Raw genomic sequence first — 22422 nt, 5'->3', positions numbered from 1 at the left:
ACAGACACGTCATGCCAAAAGGTTCTGTGTATGATTATATATATATATATATATTAGGAATGAATTGAAGCTTGACTTTACTAGATAGGTATTATGTACAGCATCAGACAGGACCTGAATTTCCTATTCAGTGGGTAAGTCCATCAATGAACCCTATTCTACATCAAACTACACAATATTAAGCAGATAATAACCATAAAGGAACATAAATTTAGTAGAATCAACCTAAAATTCACAGAATGGGGATGAATGGATCAAGAGTAATGGGAAAGGGTTGTTTTTTTTGGGGGGAGCATTAGATAACCCGACTTTACCTGATAGAATCTTGATCAAATCCTTATATCAAGAAGTGCTTAGTGGTATTAGACTTACGCTCAAAGAATTGATAATAAAGAAGGGATCAAGGGTTAGGAAAAGAAACGGTGAAAAAGGATGATCTTCCAATCTTGATAACTTTATCTTTTTGATAATCTGAGGGTGAGATTTGATTAAGATAATGGTTACATCAATGACCAGCATGTAACTACCATCAAGTAACCAGTATAAATTGATTATTTCTGATCAACGAGTGAGTCATTGTGACCTATAAATAACTGATTTACAGAATTAAAAAACTAATGGATTATTCAATGTGTAATGAACAAGACGGCAGCCAAATTACAGTAGTAGTAAATCCTAAAAATTATTAAACATCAGTACAGTTCACTCAATTATTCATAATGCTCCGCATATAAAAAAAAAAACTGCAAACAATAATAAGCAAGATAAATTCCAAACAGTTTATCATATAGAAATCAAACTTCATGCTTTTGGCTACCTTAATTTCTGATAAAAGAAATGAATCTTTTTAAAGTGTAATTACTTATAATGAGGCCTTGATCCATCATTATGAGCTGGAATCCAAACGACGTAGCATGAACAAATTCCTGAATTTGGCAGTGAGGAATTTCAACTCAATTTCTGATGAAAAGAATGACATTTTTAAAGTATAACTTATATGAGGCCTTGATCCATCATTATGAGCCAGAATACAATCAAGATAGCATGACCACAAGTATCTCAATTTGGCAGCAAGGAAAAAATTCAAGACCGACAGTCAACCGATTAAAGTGATACCAAAGAAAATTTTCTGAGATTATCTGTTTGCAACATCTCCCACAAATTAAAAAGAAGCAGTTTTTATGTCAAATGTTCTCACCTATTTTATCTAAAAAATTAACATTCTTTACAATTTTTCATAATGATTAATAATTGGCACTGACATTAAATTTTTAAGACTAGGCATTCTGTGACTGTGACTGAACATTAATGTATGACTATTTTTTTAAATGTGTTGCGTTTCAATAAGACCACATTCTTGTTGATTCTGTAAAAAAAAAATGTGTTCTTATCTTTATCTGTGTGGATAATGATTTTAATTATCAATCCGTACAGTGAACACATTGAAGATCAATTTTGCAGAGCAGAACATCTGCATTTTAGTGGGCTTGGCACACTTGCTGATGTACATGTGCAAAAAAAGAGCGAACAGGAAATCACTTCACACCTGATTTTCTTTTGCAGACTTGGCATTGTATGCATAAACATTGTTGCTTATAATTTTACATATAAATTATAAATATAATCTAACCAAACTTAACCTTTGCTCACTAACCTTGACTAATTAACAGTAATGTTTTGATTACTGAAATAATAAATAATAGCAATAATTACTCAAAACATTAATTATTAAGTACTCAAAACATTACTCTTAATTATTCAAGGTTAATATCAATATTTCCTGTTATTTTGAGTTATTTCCAGGTGAAAAACTTGCAAACTTTTGAGAGGGAGAAATGAAAAAGTACCTAGAAATTAAAAAAAACATGTATGAAAATGTTCGTTTACTCAACATTAGTAATGGGTTAAATATAACATAGCCAACCAAAACCTTACATGAATAAAAATAAATAAATAGAATAATAAAAATCACTTCCTGATGAAAAGGCATTAACTTTCTTCACTAAAATTAAAATTTTGTACAAAAGACTGACCATTAAATCCCAGATATTATTATTATAAAAATTTAAACTCTGAATTCTGTTGTAGTAACAGAAGCATTCATAACTTTCCTAACCGTCCACAGTTAAAAGAACAAGAAATATCTGAGAATGCTGATTTGCAGAAACCTAAACTGTAGAGGATCCAAATTACCTTAGAACTGCAGACGTAGTAGTAAACATTGTAATAGGTTTTATTCACTAACAACAAATAAACATGGATTATTCCAGATTTCAGCTGTTTGAAACCTTTTCTCCATCATTATTTTATTTAGCCTGAATTGTACTATAATGTTGTTTTCATTTAAGTATTTATTTGAGTAATTCTTGTGTTTCAGTAAGTGTTTCAATATTTCCAATAATTAACTTTTAGAAGATTTAATATCAAACTTGAGAGAATCATGTTTATTTTATTATTTTTTTAAGTACTAATCTGACATGTTTGCATTAAAAAATTGTCAGATATTTGAAACTGTAGAAGTGTTTTAATTTTGTACATTACATGATTTTTCTTTCTCTTGTTAATTAATTGTAAATGTTATTAATATTTGATGCTTAACAATAATTTTGGTTTTTATAGGTGAAGAGAAAAGATTAATGGATAAAGAAGGCGTTTCTCTTCCATCTCATTATCCATTAACAAAACAAGAAGAAAGGGAATTAAAGAGGATTCGTCGAAAGATAAGAAATAAGATCTCAGTTCAGGACTCAAGAAAGAGGAAGAAGGAATATGTGGATGGCTTAGAGGACAGGTATGTATTGTATTATGTTGCTTTTTTCTTATTAATATATTTAAATGCAAGGAAAAATTATGATTTTAGTATAATATTACATTATATATAAATATATATATATAATAGAATATATAGAATAGAATTTTATGCCTACATTTAAAATTCAAGGTCAAGTTTACCATCGCATTGGAAGTTTATTGCCAGCACCTGATATTGGCCACCAATTTTTACAAATTTACTCTATAAAATCTCTCAATAAAACTTCTCTTCGTACAAATATTGTTCCAAACCAAGGAACTAATACCAGCACTCCAGCAAGTTTTGCTGGATTATAATAATTTGATCAGAGAGTTTAAATGCAATATTGACAACACACCTTTGGGTAATGTGGAAAATTTTTAATTTATAATTCATGCTGATCATGTACTTGTTAATCAGCATAGGGATCGCTATAATGCTCCAACTACTAATGAAGTTGCTGTTTGCTGGCCAATGAAGATAAAGGACCTAGAGATATCTTAAATTGTCATTAAGGTCAAATGCAACATGTGTCGGAGCTTCATTGCTGTTATAATCCGTTACAATATTCCCTTATGTTTTTGAAGGGTGAAGATGGTTATTATCTAACTTTTGTTAATAATTAACAAAATAAAAGTTTCCTGTATGCAATTTTATACTTATTGACTTATGGTTCAAGATAACATTTATAATTTTTTACATTATTACTGAAACGTATTTAATCAATATTCTGTTAACATAATGGCCAAAATATCGCTGAAATATTAGCTTTTGTTCATAATAACCAAAAAAAAAATTACATATTGATGATTACATTCATCTTTGAGATACTGTGCAAGAAGACACCATTAATGCTAACAACATGGGTCAAAGTGTCATATACTTCCTCATCTTTCACTGCTTCACCACGGTATATGCATGAAAAATCTCAAGATGCTATGACATACTTGTGCTAATATGGGTATCTAGATTTATTTATAACTTTTACGTACAATCCTTAATGGCCAGAAATAAAAAACGACCTATTCATTGGTCTAAAATCTAGACACATTATATTCAGAGTTTTCCATTTGAAAATGAAAAACGTCCTAGACCTTATTAACAAAAAAGAAATATTTGGTTCAGTCAGCTGCTATGCACTAAGTGTCAAATGGCAAAAATGAGGCTTACCTCATTATCACATATTGGTATGTTAGTAACTAAAATATGATCTGATGAAATTGATCTTGCATATCTGCTGAACTTCCTGATAAAACTGTTCACCCATTATTATATGACATTATAAACATCAGAGTAGAGTTTTGTCCCTTGAGTTAGATTATTGGATTAAAAACTTAAAACTTGCAAACCGCTAATCTGTTTAAAAGCTCTTTGTCAGACTGTACAAGCTCATTTAAATATAAAATCTTTTCATTGAAACAATATTACTCCGAGACAGTATAGGAATCTACACCAGCAGGGATATTATTTATTTAACTACTTAAAAAAAAAAAAAGAATCTACACCAGCAGGGATGTTATTTATTTAACTACTATATATTCAACTACTACTGTCAGACAATTTTTATAAATAAAACATCAAATATCATTACCTTATATTTCTACAGACATTATTTTAACAAATTAATACTCCCTATAAATATTGTAGAAAATGTACACTGACGGTTGCCTTACTTTATGCTATGAAAAATCTGGGGCAGGTTTTATTGGGGATGTGTTCTGTTTTCTGAGTAGATTCTTGTATTTTTTTGCTGAAATTCTGATCACTGAGCTCTTCTATGTCTTTGGTTGGGTAAAAGACTTTACACTTTCAACTTTAATTAGAAACAAAATATACAAACTGGATCAGAAAAGTGATATGATTTTAAACAGAACAATTTACACACAAATACTAAAACTTATAATAATAAATTTGAAACACATCCTTTTAAAACACATTAAAAATTTTTATTTTTTAATAGGTTGTCAGTAACAGCTGATCAGCAGTTAAATTTAGTGTCTAACATTTGAATATTCATTTGAGCAGTGTTTGTACTGTTATTGTTTGGTCAGTCATTCACTGTGGGTGATACCAAAAATATTTTTTCATTTGGATAGTTGACAAACATGTTATTAATCAATGGTAAAGTAAATAAAAATTGATTGGCTGCTGTGTGTGTGTGTGTGTGTGTACACATGAGAAAGAGAGAGAGTATATATATGTGTGTGTGTGTGTGTGTGAATACCAGGAAAATTATCCAAATTGAAGAGTACTGGATTGTAAAACAGTTGAGGTATTTGAGAAGCAAGTTTGAGAAACAGGTATGCTTAAATCACAACGATTTGATGCTGGTCATGAAAATTTTGTGAGAAATGCCAATGCTGAAGAAGCAGTATTTAATGAATTACAATTAGTTCCCATCTCAAGCACCAAAAGGTTGTTACATCGCTTCCATGCTCTTAATCAAGTGTGTGGTGAACGTAATGGGAGCAACAACTATACCTATTTCATACAACATGAACTAAACATCATAAATCAGAACTATTGCTATCTGATTTTGATAAACGGATGAAATTCTGTCGATGGTTAATTAAAAAATGTGAATATCTTCCTGATTTTCTAAGTAATATTATAATTACTGATGAATCCTGTTTTACAAGAATGCCATTGTAAATTATTGAAACACACACTTGGGGAGAAGAAAATTCCCATTAGATTGCTTATTAAATGGCTACCTTAATCTCCCAATCTCACGACAGTGGACTTTTTCCTTTGGGGTTGGATGAAGTCGTTAGTACATTCCGCTTGTATTGGCACGCAAGAAGAATTTAGATATCATATAATAGAAGCTGGAGCTACTGTTAAGAATAATAATGATGCTATTAGGCATGCCCAGCTAGCATGAATTCGCCAAACTGAACTATGCACTGAATAGAATGGTGGCCACATTGAGCAACTGCTTTAAAAAAAATGTTTGCAGTTTTTCTAGGAACCATTTTAATAATTAATCATTTTTAGAAAAAAGCAAAAAGTATGTGATTTTTAATTTTTTAAATCTATTTTTTATTCATTTGTTTCTGTTATTGATTAGTTTTCTATTTATTTTCATTTACATTATATTGTTGAAACACTAATGAAAATTGTTCTGTTTAAAATCATATCACTTTTCCGATCCAGTTTATGTGTTTTGTTTCTAATTGAACTAGGTTTGTTTGTCTGTCTTTCTAAAGATGTGCATATGTGTATTTCAATCAGCCATATACATTTTGTAAGCATTTTTTTCTCTGTGATTATTAATATAACTTTTTTCTTTTAACTAGTGAAACATTTTATACAGTTTTTATATTATATTTTTCAGTTTTTAAATAACTTGCTTCATAATAATGGTAAAAATCTAGCCTTATCAGATTAGAATTGAAGTGCCTACTATCTAGGATTAGACTGTTTACTAGGTAAACCTTTTTACTTCCAAGTGACCACAATTCTACTATTGTAAACAATTTAATTCCATTGTAAACAGTTTTTTCCAAAATACAAAAAATCCATACTTTTTAATACAGATCAACATTTACTCATTTTGTGAAATGAAAAACAATTCTAAATATTTACCATATTTAGTATCTAGTTAGTAATTGTTTTTTTGTAGCCCATGTTCATTTAGGATAAGCAGTTTCTGCCATTATTTGGCATTTTCTGAGCAATAATTATTTTGATCAAAAATGGTTATTTTTGGAGATTAATTAAACAATTTTTTTCTTGATGTGAATAAGAATTTAAACAAATCTAACTCAGTATTATAATTTATTTATTTCATTAACTGTAAATATTATTGCATGTTAGCCAAGATCCAATTATAAATGGTTAAATTAATAATATTATAATAATTAATTGTATATTTTGTAAACAGAAAATTATTAAATTATAATTCATTTACCAAAGTGCGAAACCAAAGACCAAATAAAGCAAGTAAAGACATTTGTTGAACCCAAAATCAAACAAAAGAAATCAGAACTGATGTTTACTTTGACAATATTTAATTTTATCCTAACAGTGCTTCAAAAATAAAAATAATTACAAGTGAATAAGTAGAAATAAAATATTTAACAAAATTTATACGACCCCCAAAATTGTTTTCATTGTTATATAAATTAAATTATTATTATTTCAAATAAGTGATATTTTTTACTTTATATATATTTATTATTATTATTATTACTATTATTATTTCCGATTATTCCCCTTAAGGAGAGCACGTGAAACTTGAGTCAATCATGGCTTTAATCCTTCTTCTCTATCCTATATATGTGAGAACAACTGTTATACACTGACAAAAGGTTTACCTATGGGTTCACCTATTTCTGCAATTATTTAATTCATGACATATTAAGTGCTATTATGGATGAGATATATACATGATATTTTGGTTATATATAATTCAGTTATAAATAATGAACATTTGTTCATTATGAAAACTTAATAACTATAATGATAATTTAAAGTTTATGTGTGAAATAGAAAAGAACAGAAAATCACCCATGGTCACAAAAAAATATATGTAAAAATCTGATGTTTAGAGAGCTTAGGGCTTTACATTATACAAGGAACAATGATAAACTTAAAAAAGAAATGTATGTAATAAAACAAATAGCAGTATTTAATGGTTTTGATGTTGGAGGTATAGATAAAATATATTGAAAGCAGAGAATTAAGTACCGTGATAGTTTTACACAACTGCAACAAGAAAATAGCACAGAGATTAGTAATAGTTTTTTCTTAAAATACAGTTATACAAATAAAATAATAGACAAAATTACTGATATTTATGATAAAGGTAAATGTAAAAAAGCTTACAAACTAAACAACCATATAAAATATTTAAGTAATAATAATAATAATAGTAATAAAGTAATGGAGAGGATTTAAGTGGAATGTATAAAATTAAATGTAATGAATGCAATAAAATTTATATTGGTAAAACTAACACTTTTACAAAATGAGGTTTATGTAACATTACAATGCTTACAGAAATGGAAAGAGAGGTGTATCTAATATGGCCGACTATTTGTTGTTGTGAGGGCATAGTGTTACTGATTGTAAAAATAATTTAGAAATTTTGGAAATTTGAAACAGCAGTAGAAGAATGGGTACACTTGAAAAGTATTATATTTATAAACTTAAACAAAAGTATGAAATGATTCATCAGATCGTTTTTGAAGATGATGATTTTATTAAGGACGTAGTGGATTGTAACAGTGGGCAACATTGTTTACGTACATAGTTGCATGATGTTTTAAATTTATTATCATTCCAGTTGGCATTGATTTATGTTGTTCAAGTCTTCTGTTGTTCTGGTTTGAAGTTTATGTTTTATAATATTTGACTTTTATTCATTAATTTTTGTTTTTATTGATGTATTTTTATAATTTTGTACCGACTGATGGTGCAGGATACCGCGAAAGTTAACTTTTGGTATTAGTTTTTCAAGTTCTGTTACTGTGTTTGTTGGTTGTTTTTGTTATTTGGCACAGTGGTCAGTCAGTATGTTGATGAAATATTTGAATTGTTAGAAAGGTTTTTTACATGTAAATTCTGGGCAAATTCAGCTCATCATCTAATACGATTTGACATAATAATTTCTGGATGATGATATCGCCCAGAAGAAACAAAAAAGAGACATATTTATAAGTAATATAATTATAAACACATAAAACACTTCAGATATTATTCTACTAATAATGTAATTAGAATAATAGTCAATACTCTTAGCATATCCACCTAACAGTGGATATGCATACCCCAATTCTGCAGTATACTTGCTTTTTATTAAAATGTTTAATGCCATGTTGTAGAATAATTATATATTGTTTTCTTTTCTTTTTTTTTTACAGAGATGTGCTCCAGTCGTCAGTCGTGCTGGTATAACATGGATCCAGTTATGTGTTCTTTCCATCGCATCATTTATTGGCATTGCATCTATTTTCTCTGCTTGCATCCTATGTTGCTCTTATACTAGGTATCCAATGAAAAGTTAATCAAGTATTTATATTTTTCTCTACCAAAGTTTGATTCTTTTCTTTAATTTTAGTGTCTATTATAGTACTACATAGGCAACAACCCTTTTTTTTGTGTGTTCACACTGTTTATATTTCTTTGTGCAAAGGAAGAAAAATTCTCAGTGTTTCACTGTACATAATCTAACCACTGTGAATTCCCAAATATGGAACCTCGTTTGCAAAATTGTAAAAAGAAATGAATCTTTTTCTTCTCTTTTTTAATCAATTAATAAATGCTTAGCATTCTTGAACACAATGTAATTATTTTCATTAATAGTTTTTGTGTATTCATGTCTTCAAACATATACTTAAAAAACCGTGTTTTTAAATATTTTTGCATAAAAAACTTAATGTATAGGCATAGGATGATAAGATTTTGATTACATCAGGTAGATTTTAGATACTTTTCTAATTAATTAAACGTATTTTTAAAAATAAAACCTTAAAAACATGAAAAATAAAATTTAAAAATTTTAAAAAACATACGACTACCTTAAAAACATGAAATAATTAAATAACAGTATTTTTACCTTATAATCCTCTGTGACATTGTGATATTGTTTTTAAGACAATAAAATTTAAGATTTTGATTGATCGTCATGTGTCACCTGTAGATTGCATAGATAAGCGTTATTTATCATCACAGTTATGCACGATGGTTAATCAAAATCTTAAATTTTATTGTCTTAAAAATAATATCACAGTTGTTTAGTTGTGGTTTTTAAAATTTTTAATTTTATTTTTTTTTATTTCTCACCTTATTAAAGCAAACATATATTTTTTCAAAAATAATCATTCCTAATTGAAATAGAGAATTTCTTAACAAAATATTAAAAAAAAAACCAGAAATAACTTGTTACCATTTTGCCCCAAAAAGCCCAATTAAGCAAGGGTAGAACAATGAAAAATATCTCATTAGCAGATTTCACTAACACGTCAAGTTAGGTTAAACTAAAAAGAACAAGTGATAAAATTTTGTCTTGATAGAATTAAAATTATTTTAGTGATAAAATTAAAAATGTTAAAAACCCACGAAGCAGTTTTTGAAGAAACATATCTATTACAGCGCCCCCTGGTAGCTTGTAACCGTAAAACTAATCTAAGAACCTGCTCTGTGGTGATACCTATGTAATGCAGAAAACCGCATCAAAATTGACCTGTTTTAGAGAAACACTTCTATTGCAGCACCCCCTGTTGGCTTATAATCGTAAAACTAATCTAAAAACCTGCTCTGAGGTGATACCTATGTAATGCATAAACCGCATAAAAACTGGTCCAGTAGTTTTTGAAGAAAATGGTAACACACACGTATACAAAACCTCTTACCCCAAATGCATACACTGTTTCCGTTCCATCATGGGCAAAAAACTACTCGATCAGTCAACAAAAAATTTACCTGTGTTTCTTGACATAACTGAGACGTTTTTTGGTACTTACGTATTAACGCCACCGCAGCTACAGCTTTATTTAGAATTAAGTATTTATTTTATTGAGTCTCTTTATTAATTTTAAGAAATGGTTATTTATATTTATTTATTTTATAAATATAATTTAACCAAACTTAACCTATGCTCGCTATGCTCGCTAACCTTGACTAATTAACACCGTAATTATTTGAGTATTTTATAATAAATTCAGTAATTATTAAATAATAAATAATTGCAATAATTACTGAATTTATTAAATAAATACTCAAAAAATTACGGTGTTAATTAGTCAAGGTTAGCGAGCGAAGCGAGCGTAGGTTAAGTTTGGTTAAACTATATTTATAAAATAAATATATTAAAATTAATAAAGAGACTGTTTTGAATCTATGTTAAACTCTATATCGGCCCATTTTCCACCGAAATCCGATTGACTACTTTGTTTTTAAATAAAGCTGTAGCTGCAGTGGCGTTAATACGTAAGTACCAGTTTTTTTTTAGATATATCATTAAAAAAAAAAATGCATTAAAATTGACCCGACTGTTTTAGAGAAACACATCTACTTCAGTGCCCCTTGATAGCCTATAACTGTAAAACATGTCTAAGAACCTGCTCTGAAGTGACACCTATGTATTGCAAAAAGCCACATTGAAATCTGTCCAGTAGTTTTTGGCAAAAATGGTAACAGACGTACACACACACACACACACACAACCTCTTACCCCAAATGCATGTACCGTCTCCATTACATCATGGGTAAAGAGTTAAAAATTATTTACTTAAAAATTATCCCCCCCATCTCACTCTCTCTCTCTGTCTGTCTGTATGTGTGTGTGTGTGTGTGTGTGTGTGTGTGTGTGTGTGTGTGTGTTTTTATATGATTGGAATAATCAGTCATTAAATTCTGATTAAATTAATAAATTAAATTCATTAAATTCTGAATATATTTATTATTATGTGTAAAATAAAAAGGTTGTTAAAACACAAATTATGAAATTTATAGAATAAAATGTATTATTTAAAAAAAATATGTTTATAAAAATGTAACAGCTTATTTTTAATTTAATAATTAAACATAAATGAAATAATAAAAATATTCTTTGCTACAAGAATTTCTAATCTTTCTAAGATTTGTATATTGTTCTATTTACAACTTTCTACCTAAAATATTTAACTTTTACACATTTTTGAAAATTACGTATAATGTTCGAATTATAGCCTTGATCACATTTTTAGAAGTCAACCTTGATTGATCTGTTTATACTCTTTTTGTCATTTTCTGTATGTAAATCATTAATTGCTGTAGAGTTTCATTTGTTTAACTTTTTGATAAAGAAAAATAATTACAACAGAACTATTAAAAACCAACCAAAAAACTAGGTGTGACTGAACTGAATAAAGGGTAACATAATAAATGTGTACAATATAGGTAATTAACATATGTTCATAAGGTGTAGATACACCTGACCCATTAAATGTTGTAACACAACTGAAATAAATTTGTATTGCAGTTTTAGTGGTACATAATATTTGATAAAATATTAATACACGTTTTATTAATGTGTTTTACAAATTATATGCCTAATAATTTTAATTTTTAGATTCAGTTGATAAAAAGTTAATATTTATTATATGTATTGAATAAAAGTTAATGTTAATTATAATTTATTGCATCAGATATTTAAAATTGAGCATGAATAATGATGAAACTATGTAACAACATATGTGTGAATAAATGATATCAGTACTGTAAACAAAATTATTATTTTTCAGGTGACCTGGAGATATTAAACTAGCTACTGCATTCAATATTTTAATTTTCATTATCATATGTATATTGATTGTGTAAATCACATGTAATAAAATATTTGTCATACCAGATTTACAGTATGTGAAACAGGTTTTTATCAATAACTAGAACTGATAAAATATGTTAATTTTAAAGATACGTATACCGGGAGATATTTAAGTATGGAAACAGCTTTATACTGCATAACTGAGAGATATTTGGAGGCAAAAAGAAGGAGGCTGAGAGGTATTTGGAGGGTTCATATTGTTTCATACAGTCTGCATTATGGTGGGTTTTTAATTTTTATCTGCTGTATTAAATCAAACTTAATTTTTTTTAAATAGAAGCTATATGAAACATGTTTTTGATTTAAAATTTTACTAGAAAAATGATGGTGAAATTCATTTTTCTGTTAATGCCTTTGTTATATACTTATAAGCATTCAAAGTTGCAATGAGTATAATTCATAATTCCAAGTAGCTTATAAGGGTGATATTTATTTGTATTAAGAATTTTTTTGAACTGAAAAATAACTGATATCATGTTGGACAACAGCTTCCCCAATCGATGAATGAGAATTCACAAAGGTCTGCATTCATCTAATGACTTTGCATCAGTTGTGATGGTTCTTTGTCTTCTGTTGCAAGGACAATTTTTTACAGTACCGGTTTCTTCAAATCACTGTACTGTCTTGATCACAGTCGATTTACTTATTTGTTCTCTGTTTGGAAATCTATTATTAAATCAATCGCCTACCTCTTGTAAAGGCTGAACTCTGTCATTATACCTGTACATCATCAATAGAGTTATTCGTTTGGTTTCACTTAAAGAAGGCATTGTTATTTGTTTAATATTTAATAAACGTAAATAAATGAACAAGGAAACTAATAATAAAACTTTCACCAAACATCAAATTTGAACCGTAGGTAGGCCTACAACTTAATTTTTACTAGTTCTATCAAATTTTACATCACAAGCAAGTATGTTTGTGTAAGTAAAAAGGTGAAGTGAGGAGTTAATAAGTCGCATTATTTCAATGTAATACAAACCATTTTGTTATAAATTAACAGCTGATTTACTCAACTAAATATGTAATATATTTTTTAAGTAAAAAGTATTTCCTGCTGATTTGTTTCATTTATGATAAGTAACAAATGTCAGCTGCTATTATCACTGGAAGTTAATTTTTATTTAGAAAATAATATCAGTTGATATAGTCGTTTAATTTGTTGTGTTGTGAATTATTAGTAATTGTTTATTATTATCATCAATATTATAGCACTGTTTAAACTTTGTTATTGTATGTATTATAAATGTAAAATGCTATTTTACCTTGTTTTATAGTTAACACGATTTTTCTGTCATTGGAGATTTGAATGCTTTTAATTTGATAATGAAGGCATTAACAGAAAAACATTGTTTTTCTTGTAAAATTTTAAATTGAAATCATGTGTCCATCCACCGTGCTATTTAAAAGAATTAAATTTGATTCAATGTGGCAGATAAAAATTAAAAACCCACCACAATGCAGTTTTTTTTTAATTGTGTAGAACCCCTTTTCTTTCTATCTCCAATTAACTTTCAGGTATGCAGTATAAAGATGTTTCCATACTTAAATATCACCTGGTATAAAAATAATATTACATTCTACAACATAAGATATAATTCCAAGTAATTTTTTTTTTATAAGTAGAATAATTATATTATAAATTAGGAAGTAACTTATGAAGTACTTAAGTTAAAAATCAAGAAACGAACACAGATGTGAAGAAAATTGTGAAATTTAGTTGAATTTAAATTAGATGTTGTGAGTGGGTTGTATTTTTGAAACAGGAATTGTGAAACAAAACAAGCAGGTATTAAAAGTAATCATTTCAGGATGTAAAAAAAGACAACAGTAGAGGAGAAATTATTGATATGATGAAAGAGATCAGAAAGAAAGTAGTATTGTGTAAATGACCTTGCCATGCTGATGAATTTCAATCCTGGTATAGGTTCAGGGTGACAATTGAAATAAAATGTTCATCTAATGAAGTAATTTTGTCATAAATAATATCATTTATAAAAACATTTTGTACGTATGTAAAGTTTGTCTATATCTAATCTATTTATTAGTTTAATTCTTATTAAAATATCAGAGATTTAAGTTTTGTTTCAATTTATTGAGCTACTTCTCTACAGCCCTCTATCAGATCTGTATTTGTATTTTAGGAGGGATTAGGAGTCCTGGATTTAGCCATCAGGCACTTCAGCCATTAGATGTATTGTTCAGCCACTGGTCAGAAATCAGTCATCTCTCGTCTGATCACAGTGGCTCTACAAGTCTTTACAACCTCAGCATGGACTTAGTATCTTATCTACACCCACAGGACCCTTATTGGGAAGAATGGATCATGGATTAGGAAAAGGGATGGATAATGAGAAAGTATAATCTAAAAAGAGAGGAACTGCAATACCAAGAAAACAGCCCTGTATAAAAGTCTGTCCAGGTAGCAGACACCATCCTGTTCACAACCATTCAGATAATTGGGGATTTTTTACTGAGGATGAAAGCAGTACATTATTGTTCAACAATATTTATTGAAAACTTAGTTTTCCTCTCGAAATAAAGATCAGGCAAAATACAAGCTCAGATTTCCTAAAAAAAACAAAAAAAAACATTATATAAACCCATCCCTGGATTTGTGTATTGTTATTTGTGAGATATAATTTAATATAAATTGTTCAAGCTGACTTTCATTGGAGGAATTCAAATCACAACAGTGATTTGAATTCTTTGCCAGAATTTTATATCACATTTTATTTTCAGTGGTACAGATAGTAAACATATTGAAAATCAGAATTTAATCATTGTATTTTGACATCTGGATGTTCTCCTTATTAACATTCCCAGTTTCAAGCTCACCATTTTTTATCATTGTTAATAATTTTGTTGTCTTATAACTCAAAATTATTTTTTTGTCTTTCCACTTATCATTACTTATTTCTTTCCACGTATTCATTCTTAAATTTCTTTGTAATTTAATTCTTTATTGTTACCGACTTCATTCACAACTTAAAGCATTTATTTTTATGTAATACGAAATTTGTTAATAAAGTAATGAGACTGGTTCAGGAAAACTTATTATTTACAGTTCAATTATACATGGACTCTTTATCACCTTCGAAATAGTTCCCTTGGGAAGCCACACAACACTTCAAACGGTATTCCCACTCTTCATAGCAGTGTTGAAACTCAGAAACCGGAATATCCTTCAGATGGTTGGTTACATTATTTTTAATGTTTTCTACTGTTCCAAAATGCCATCCTTTGAGGTGTTTTTTTTAAAGTCGGTTACAGGAAAAAGTGGCAGGGACTCAAGTCAGGTGAATAAGGTGGTTGAGGAATTACAGGAATGTTTTTCTTTGCCAAAAACTCATTAACTGAGAGTGCAACATGACAAGGTGCATTAAATGCAGATCCTTTGATGGCAACTCTTTTCCACAGTCTTTCAAGAATTTCTAGGTAAACATATTCATTTACAGTCTGTCCTGTAGGCAAAAACTACTTATGGACAATGCCATTACTAAAGAAGAAACAAATTAGCATGGTTCTGATTTTTTATTTGCTCATTTTTGCTTTTTTGGGATGTAGTGAGTTTTGGGATGGAGTTGTGTGCCACTCCTTGCTTTGACATTTTGTTTCTGGGTCGTACTCAAATATATGAGATTTGTCATCAGTAATAACATTTTTTTTTAGAAAATCAGGATCAGTTTCAATTTGCCCTGGAAGGTCGCGGCATATTTCCACCCTGTTGTTTTTCTGTTCAGCAGTGAGGTTTTGTGGGACCAATTTTGCACAAACTTTTTTCATGTCCAATTCATTTATCAAAATTTAATGTACTGTGGTAAATTAAATTGTTCTGTAATCATTCTGACAGCTAATTGCCGGTCGTACCGTATCAATTCTCTGATTCGCTCAACATTGTCATCACTTTTTGACATTAATGGTCTTTCAGAGCATGGATCATCTTCAACTGATTCCTGGCCATCTGAAAATGCTTTAAACCCCCTAAAAACTTGGGCTCATGGCAGAGCGTCATCTCCATACGCCCTTTTCAGTTGTGAAAGAGTTTCAGTAGCATTCTCACAGAGTTTAACACAAAACTTGATTACACAATGTTGCTCATAATTAGTATCACTCATTTTTGTAATGCACAACAAAAACTCGTTACACAAAAATTTTGTTTACGTCTAAGATGGCAATAATAGACTAAAAATATTAATACGTAATATAAATCAGCTGTTCATATAACCATAAGTTTATTAGTAACTTTACAGTGTTGCCACTTTGACTGCCAAAAAAAAACTAGTCTCATTATTTTATTTACAGACCTCGTATGCTACTTGTATGAGAAATTAATCTATGCCATAAATTTTGCCATGTTATTTTAATGTACATGAATTTTATATTTTACAATTATAACTTGTACAGTAATTTTTTACAAGTAAAGTTTTTCAGAAAATTATTTTGGAACAGTGGAGATTCGAACTTTTGGAATTTTAACTTGCAATTATTACAAAAGAGAGTTTTCTGAATTATTTGAAGGAAATTTATAAAACCATGTCCTTCAAATTCTAAAATATAATTTTGGTTTGTGAAAAATGTTAGTAGTAGTTATTAATAGCAAATATAATTTAAACGTAACTGATACATACCATATTATATTTACATAGTTTGTAATATAAATATTTTTACGTTTTAGTGAAAATAGATTTTTTTTACATTATCTTTACTTTGTGGCTTTCTAGTATTAATATGTCATTATGTACTATTAATATGTCCTATTTCTAGTATTTAATATTGTTATAATATGGCTACAAAGTTTAAAAGTAGTCTCTAAATATATATAATGAATAAGAAACATTACATCTGTAGGTAATTAATTCTTAAGTTATAATATTTAGATTTTTACTTCAGAAAATAATGTGTGTGTCACAAAATGTATGATATGAATTTCTGTTTATCAGTTTAGTAGATATGTCCTATAAAAAAAAAACCATTAAAATTCAAAATGAGTACTAGCTTGTACCATTAATCATCAGGTTTACTAACATTTATCACAGGATTGTATGTTAATATTTTTATTGTTTTCTATTTTAATTATTAAGCATTATATTTAATTTTGCACTCCCGGAATATATAATATATATAATAAATTTTTGTCCACCCGGAATAAAATATAAAATATTTTCTTGTTGAAGCTATACTATAATAAAATGTTAAATATTTTTTTCTAGGTGGCAGAGATTTCGGTGATGTTTGTGAGTTATACCAATTAATACATATCATGTTTATTTTAATTTTAATAGACTCGTAGTTATATTACAAACTACAAAAATACAGATTAAAGTGAAAATTAATTTTTGTATTATTTAATAAAAAAATAGTTATTACAATGGATCAAGTTAAGACTAAGTAAATATTTAAAATTTTTTTTTGTATTATATTGTATAAATGTTATTACTATTACCCGTTATGAATTTTGCTGAAAACATTTCCTATTTTACAAATTCATTCATAAAATTTGATTTGATATAAAAATGTTTAAGTAATCTTGTAACCTAGATGAAGTCTTTTTTATCTTTGAAAAAAGATTCTATTTTATAAACACCAGTTTTTTTGTTTTTTTTTTTATTAATTTATTAAATATGTGTTGTTGCCATATTAAAAATGTTTTAGTCATTTGTTGATGTTTGATATTTGTGTATTTACTATTTTATTTTTAAAATAGGCTGTATTATTTTTGTAATCAAATGTATTTTTTCTGTAAGTTATGCATATACCTTTTTTACTATGTATTTTCTTTTAATGGTAAGTTTTTTTAATGTAAGATAATTATTGTGTGATATAAATTTCTTAATGTATTTTATGTATTTTTGTACATTTGATTATTTTTAAATAAATATAAAGAAATAGTATTTACGTTTATTCTTTCTTGTGTTGTTTTTTTTTTTACCTTTTGCCTTTGTGTTCGGATAAAAATTTGTGTTTAATCAAAGATCACTTGGTTTTTTGTTCATATTGCCTATGGAACAGTATATTGTAACCCACAAATTGAGTTGATAAACGATTATATTTTTTAAAGCAACCGTTACTAAGTTGTTATCAAAAAAAAAATTTCTAAAGTGTGTAATTTAACAAACTCTGCCTACTGATCTTTATTTACTCAAGGTAGATCCCAGTGGGAACACAGTATTTCCTCATAATAGAAGTATCTTATAAACTAAGTGTTAGACATTTCCTTATTTATGTCCTTATGAAATACTAAAATTATCTTAGTATATATTTTATATTACTTATTAAAATTTATTACTATTATAGTGCGCGCGCGCAGACACACACAGAGAGATTGAGAGAGCGAGAGAGAGAGAGACAGACAGACAGACAGACAGAATACTAGTATGAAAACATGAGGTTTAATCTTCACTTTGACTTTAACCCCTTTAGTCCAAGTTGAGGCAGAACCTCACTCACGCTATGTTTTCCAAGATTACCCCCTCTTTGTAGTTAAATTTTCACACTGAAAGAGTACATTTACTTCAAAATACATAGGATACATGGGTTTGAGATGAGTCCAAAATTAGAACAAAGAACCAACAAAGCTACTGAAGTTTAAACCTCACGTGTGTTTCACGACTACATTAATGAACAGCTATTTTCAATGATGAATGTGTGATCACGTAAATTTACATTTTGAAATACTTAATTTAGTGAAAAATTCATAGTAAAACATATGCTTTAGATGCTACATGAGGTCCTATCTTATTCGTTATAGTTTGTTATTTAATGAACATTTACTATAGACTGTTGATGACGTCATGGGGAATCCTGTCTCTTATAACATGATGTCAGCTGTCAATTATTCTTTAAATCAAATAATAATTATTTGTTAGTATTGGTTTAGATAGATATTATAATATCTCTATTGATAGATATTGATCTCTATTTAATATCAATCATTAGCTTTATATCATTAAAAATTGAAAAAAAAAAAAATTAAATTATCTGCCACCTTTAACCTATTACTGTTGCTTTATCACAGTGCTCATCAAGGGAGAGAGTATATAACTAACTATATTATAGTAAATTAATAAACAATATGCGACTGTATTAGGCTTAAAATTCTCTTCCGCTTCAACTTTAAATTTTAAATAAATTACACCCATTTTCATGGATGATTTTGTCGCGAGCAGATATTTAATATTTATTTAGTTGATATAATCTATTTAGCTACACCAGGTCTTTTACAGTTATTAGTTTTTAAAAATCAAGATCTACAAAAAGTTCATACATCTGATATCCAAACTTCAAAAGGTATGTTAAATCATACTGGTGCACACTTGACGATGTTGCCACCATAAAAACGAATAAATCTTTTAAATATAATGAAGTGATTAGAAAGTTTTTTCCTCCAAAAAGAACAGATAGATATGTTTCATCATATAAAAACACCATCTACATCTTTAGCGGTATCGGACTACTGCATGCACAATTTAATTACAGTCCAGTCTATTTATATATATATATATATATATATATATATATATATATATATATATATATAGACACATACTATGGCCGTAGACACATACTATATAGTATGTGTCTACGGCCTCATCGCACCCAGGCATACCCACACGTACAGGGGGTACGTGTGGGTATGAGTCCCTAGCGGGCCCCCTGCCCGCTAGGCACTCATCCAAGCACCAGTCTGCCCCCGCGCCATTCTCCTCTGCTGGACTCCTCATATAATTGGAGCTTTTCCTCATGACCATTCTCACGAATCTTTCCACAGTCTTCCACTGTGCCTCGCCTTATAATAGGACTCATAGGATATCTTCAGGGTGAAACATATGCTCACGTCACAGGTTGCCGAGCATCTCTATACGCTCTACAGTGAATCGCAGACACAAAAAGAAAACATGTTGAGGGGGTCTCTTCCACCTCCCTCTTCAGAGAATTTTCTGATTGATCTAGCCCGAATCTATTCAAATAAGACCCGAATCCCCCATGACCCAAGAATTGCGTTAACTCAAAACTGCGCACCTTGGGTCCTCCAGCAAACCCCCCTGATGTCAACAATAAGGCGGTGGGTCCACCTACACTTCGTGGCCCGATCTCACCGCTCTTGCCATGGTTGTGCGTTCTCTTCTTCTAGTTCTTCATCAGAATGCTTCCTTCCTCTAATGGGAGTGTTCACAGTTCCCCAGTTCTGCTACGCCGCATTATCATCAAGTCTAGAGAGAGGAATCTAGCAATCACCTCAAACGCCTCCCTGGACACCGTCTTATAGGCGGCCGCTATTCTGAAGTCTATTAATATTGGGAATATCCAAACAAATTGGTAGTTAGATTGTACAATCTTTTGGGTGAATATGATGCTGGAAACAGAAGCGTTTCTAATGAAATCATATCATTATTAAAAAATTAAAGATGTTAAATTTGAATAGATTATTTGTTTTTAATGTGATTACTACATCCAATATGAATTTGAAAGCTTATATAATGTGAACCAATGTCAACATGCAATCACCTATCAGTATCTAATTCTGCACTATATGTAGCCCTCTCACTGTGTTTACTATATCCATTTTGAATTTGAAAGCCGATATAATATGAACCAATGCCAACATACATTCACCTATCAGTATTAAATTCTGCACGTAATGTTGCCCTTTCACTGTGTTTACTATATGCATTTTGAATTTGAAAGCCTGTATAATGTGAACCTATGCCAACAAACATTCACCTATCATATATTATCCATTTTGAGTTTGAATTGGTTAATATATTATACAGACATTCGCCTGTAAAATATGAACCAATGTCAACAAACATTCACTTATAAGTATCAAATTCTGAACTTATTGTTGCCCTCTCACCGTGTTTACTATATCCATTTTGAATTTGAGAGCCTATATAATATGAACCATTGCCAACATACATTCACCTATCAGTATCAAATTCTCCACTTAATGTTGCCATCTCACTGTGTTTACTGTATCAATTTTGAATTTGAAAGCCGATGTAATATGAACTAATCCAGTTTGTTTCTGTTTCTTTCTCACACACTCTCTCTCTGTATGTGTGTGTGTGGGTCTGTTTGTGTGTGTCTTTCTATCTGTTTCTCATTCTCTCGCTCTCTTTCCATGTGTGTGTGTGTGTCTCTCTTTCTATTTCTATATCTCTCTCTCTTTCTCTGTTTGTGTGTGCGCGTGTGTGCGTGTTAATCTCTCATTCTCTGTCAGTCTCTCTGTCTGTGTGTGTGTGCAACTGTTTCTCTCTCTCTCTGTGTGTATTGGTTTCTCTTTCTCTGTGTGTGTGTGTGTCTGTCTGTCTGTTTCTAAATCTATCTCTCACTCTCTCTTTCTCTCCTCTGTGTGTGTGTCTGTCTTCCTGACTGTTTCTCTCTCTATCTCTCTCCCTCTATGTGTGTGTCTGTCTGTCTGTTTCTCACTCTCTCACACACTCTCTCTCTCTCTCTATGGGTGTGATTGTCTGTCTGTTTCTCTCTCACTCACTCTCTCTCTCTCTCTGTGTATGTGACTGTCTGTTTCTCTCCCTCTCCCTCTGTGTGTGTGTATGTGTGTGTGTGTGTCTGTCTTTCTGTTTCTCTTTCTCTGTGTGTGTGTGTGTGTGTTTCTAAATCTATCCCTCACTCACTCTCTTTCTCTCCTCAGTGTTTGTGACTGTAGTTCTGCCTGTTTCTCTCTCATTCACTCTCTCGCTTCTGAGTGTGACTGTGTGTGTGTGTGTGACTTTCTGTCTGTTTCACTCTCATTCTCTCTCTCTCTCTGTGTGTGTGAGTGTGTGTCTTAGTCTGTCTGTTTCTCTCTTACTCTCTCACACTCACCCTCTCTCCCACTCTGCATGTGTGTGTGTATGTGTGTGTCTGTCTATTTCTCTCTCTGTGTGTGTATTTGTTTATCTTTTCTCAAACTCTCTCTCTGTGTATGTGTGAGTGTGTGTGTGTGTGTGTGTTTGTTTCTGTTTCTCCCTCTATCTCTCTCTGTGTGTGTGTGGGTGTATACTTCTGTTTCACTCTCTTTCATTCTCTCTCTTTCTCAGTATGTGTGTGTGTTTCTCTGTTTGTGTATGTGTGTGTTTGTTTCTATTTCTTTCTCACACACTCTCTCTCTTTCTTTCTCTCTCTCTGTGTGTGTAGGTGAGTTTGTGTGTGTCTTTCTGTTTCTCTGTCTCTGTCTGTGTGTGTGTGTGACTGTCTGTGTCTAAATCTATCTCTCACTCTCTCTCTTTCTCTCCTATGTGTGCGTGTCTGTCTTCCCTTCTGTTTCTGTCTCATTCTCCCTCTCTCTCACTCTGAGTGTGTGCGTGTCTGTCTG

General features: G+C 29.9%; 1 protein-coding gene across 1 annotated transcript; it reads left to right on the top strand.

Moving 5' to 3' along the window:
- Positions 1–239: 239 nt before the first annotated feature.
- Positions 240–18008, top strand: LOC142325785 (cyclic AMP-responsive element-binding protein 3-like protein 4). The gene is made up of 4 exons (XM_075367815.1): positions 240–273; positions 2620–2791; positions 8659–8783; positions 17318–18008. The coding sequence occupies exons 1-3, from the start codon at positions 240–242 to the stop codon at positions 8690–8692; spliced, it is 240 nt and encodes a 79-aa protein (XP_075223930.1). The 3' UTR covers positions 8693–8783; positions 17318–18008.
- The last annotated feature ends 4414 nt before the right edge of the window (positions 18009–22422 follow it).

This window comes from Lycorma delicatula, chromosome 5, assembly GCF_047948215.1.
Source record: "Lycorma delicatula isolate Av1 chromosome 5, ASM4794821v1, whole genome shotgun sequence".
NCBI lineage: Eukaryota > Metazoa > Arthropoda > Insecta > Hemiptera > Fulgoridae > Lycorma > Lycorma delicatula.
The sequence above is the reverse complement of the archived record's forward strand: the minus strand, read 5'-3'. Positions and strand labels throughout refer to the sequence as shown.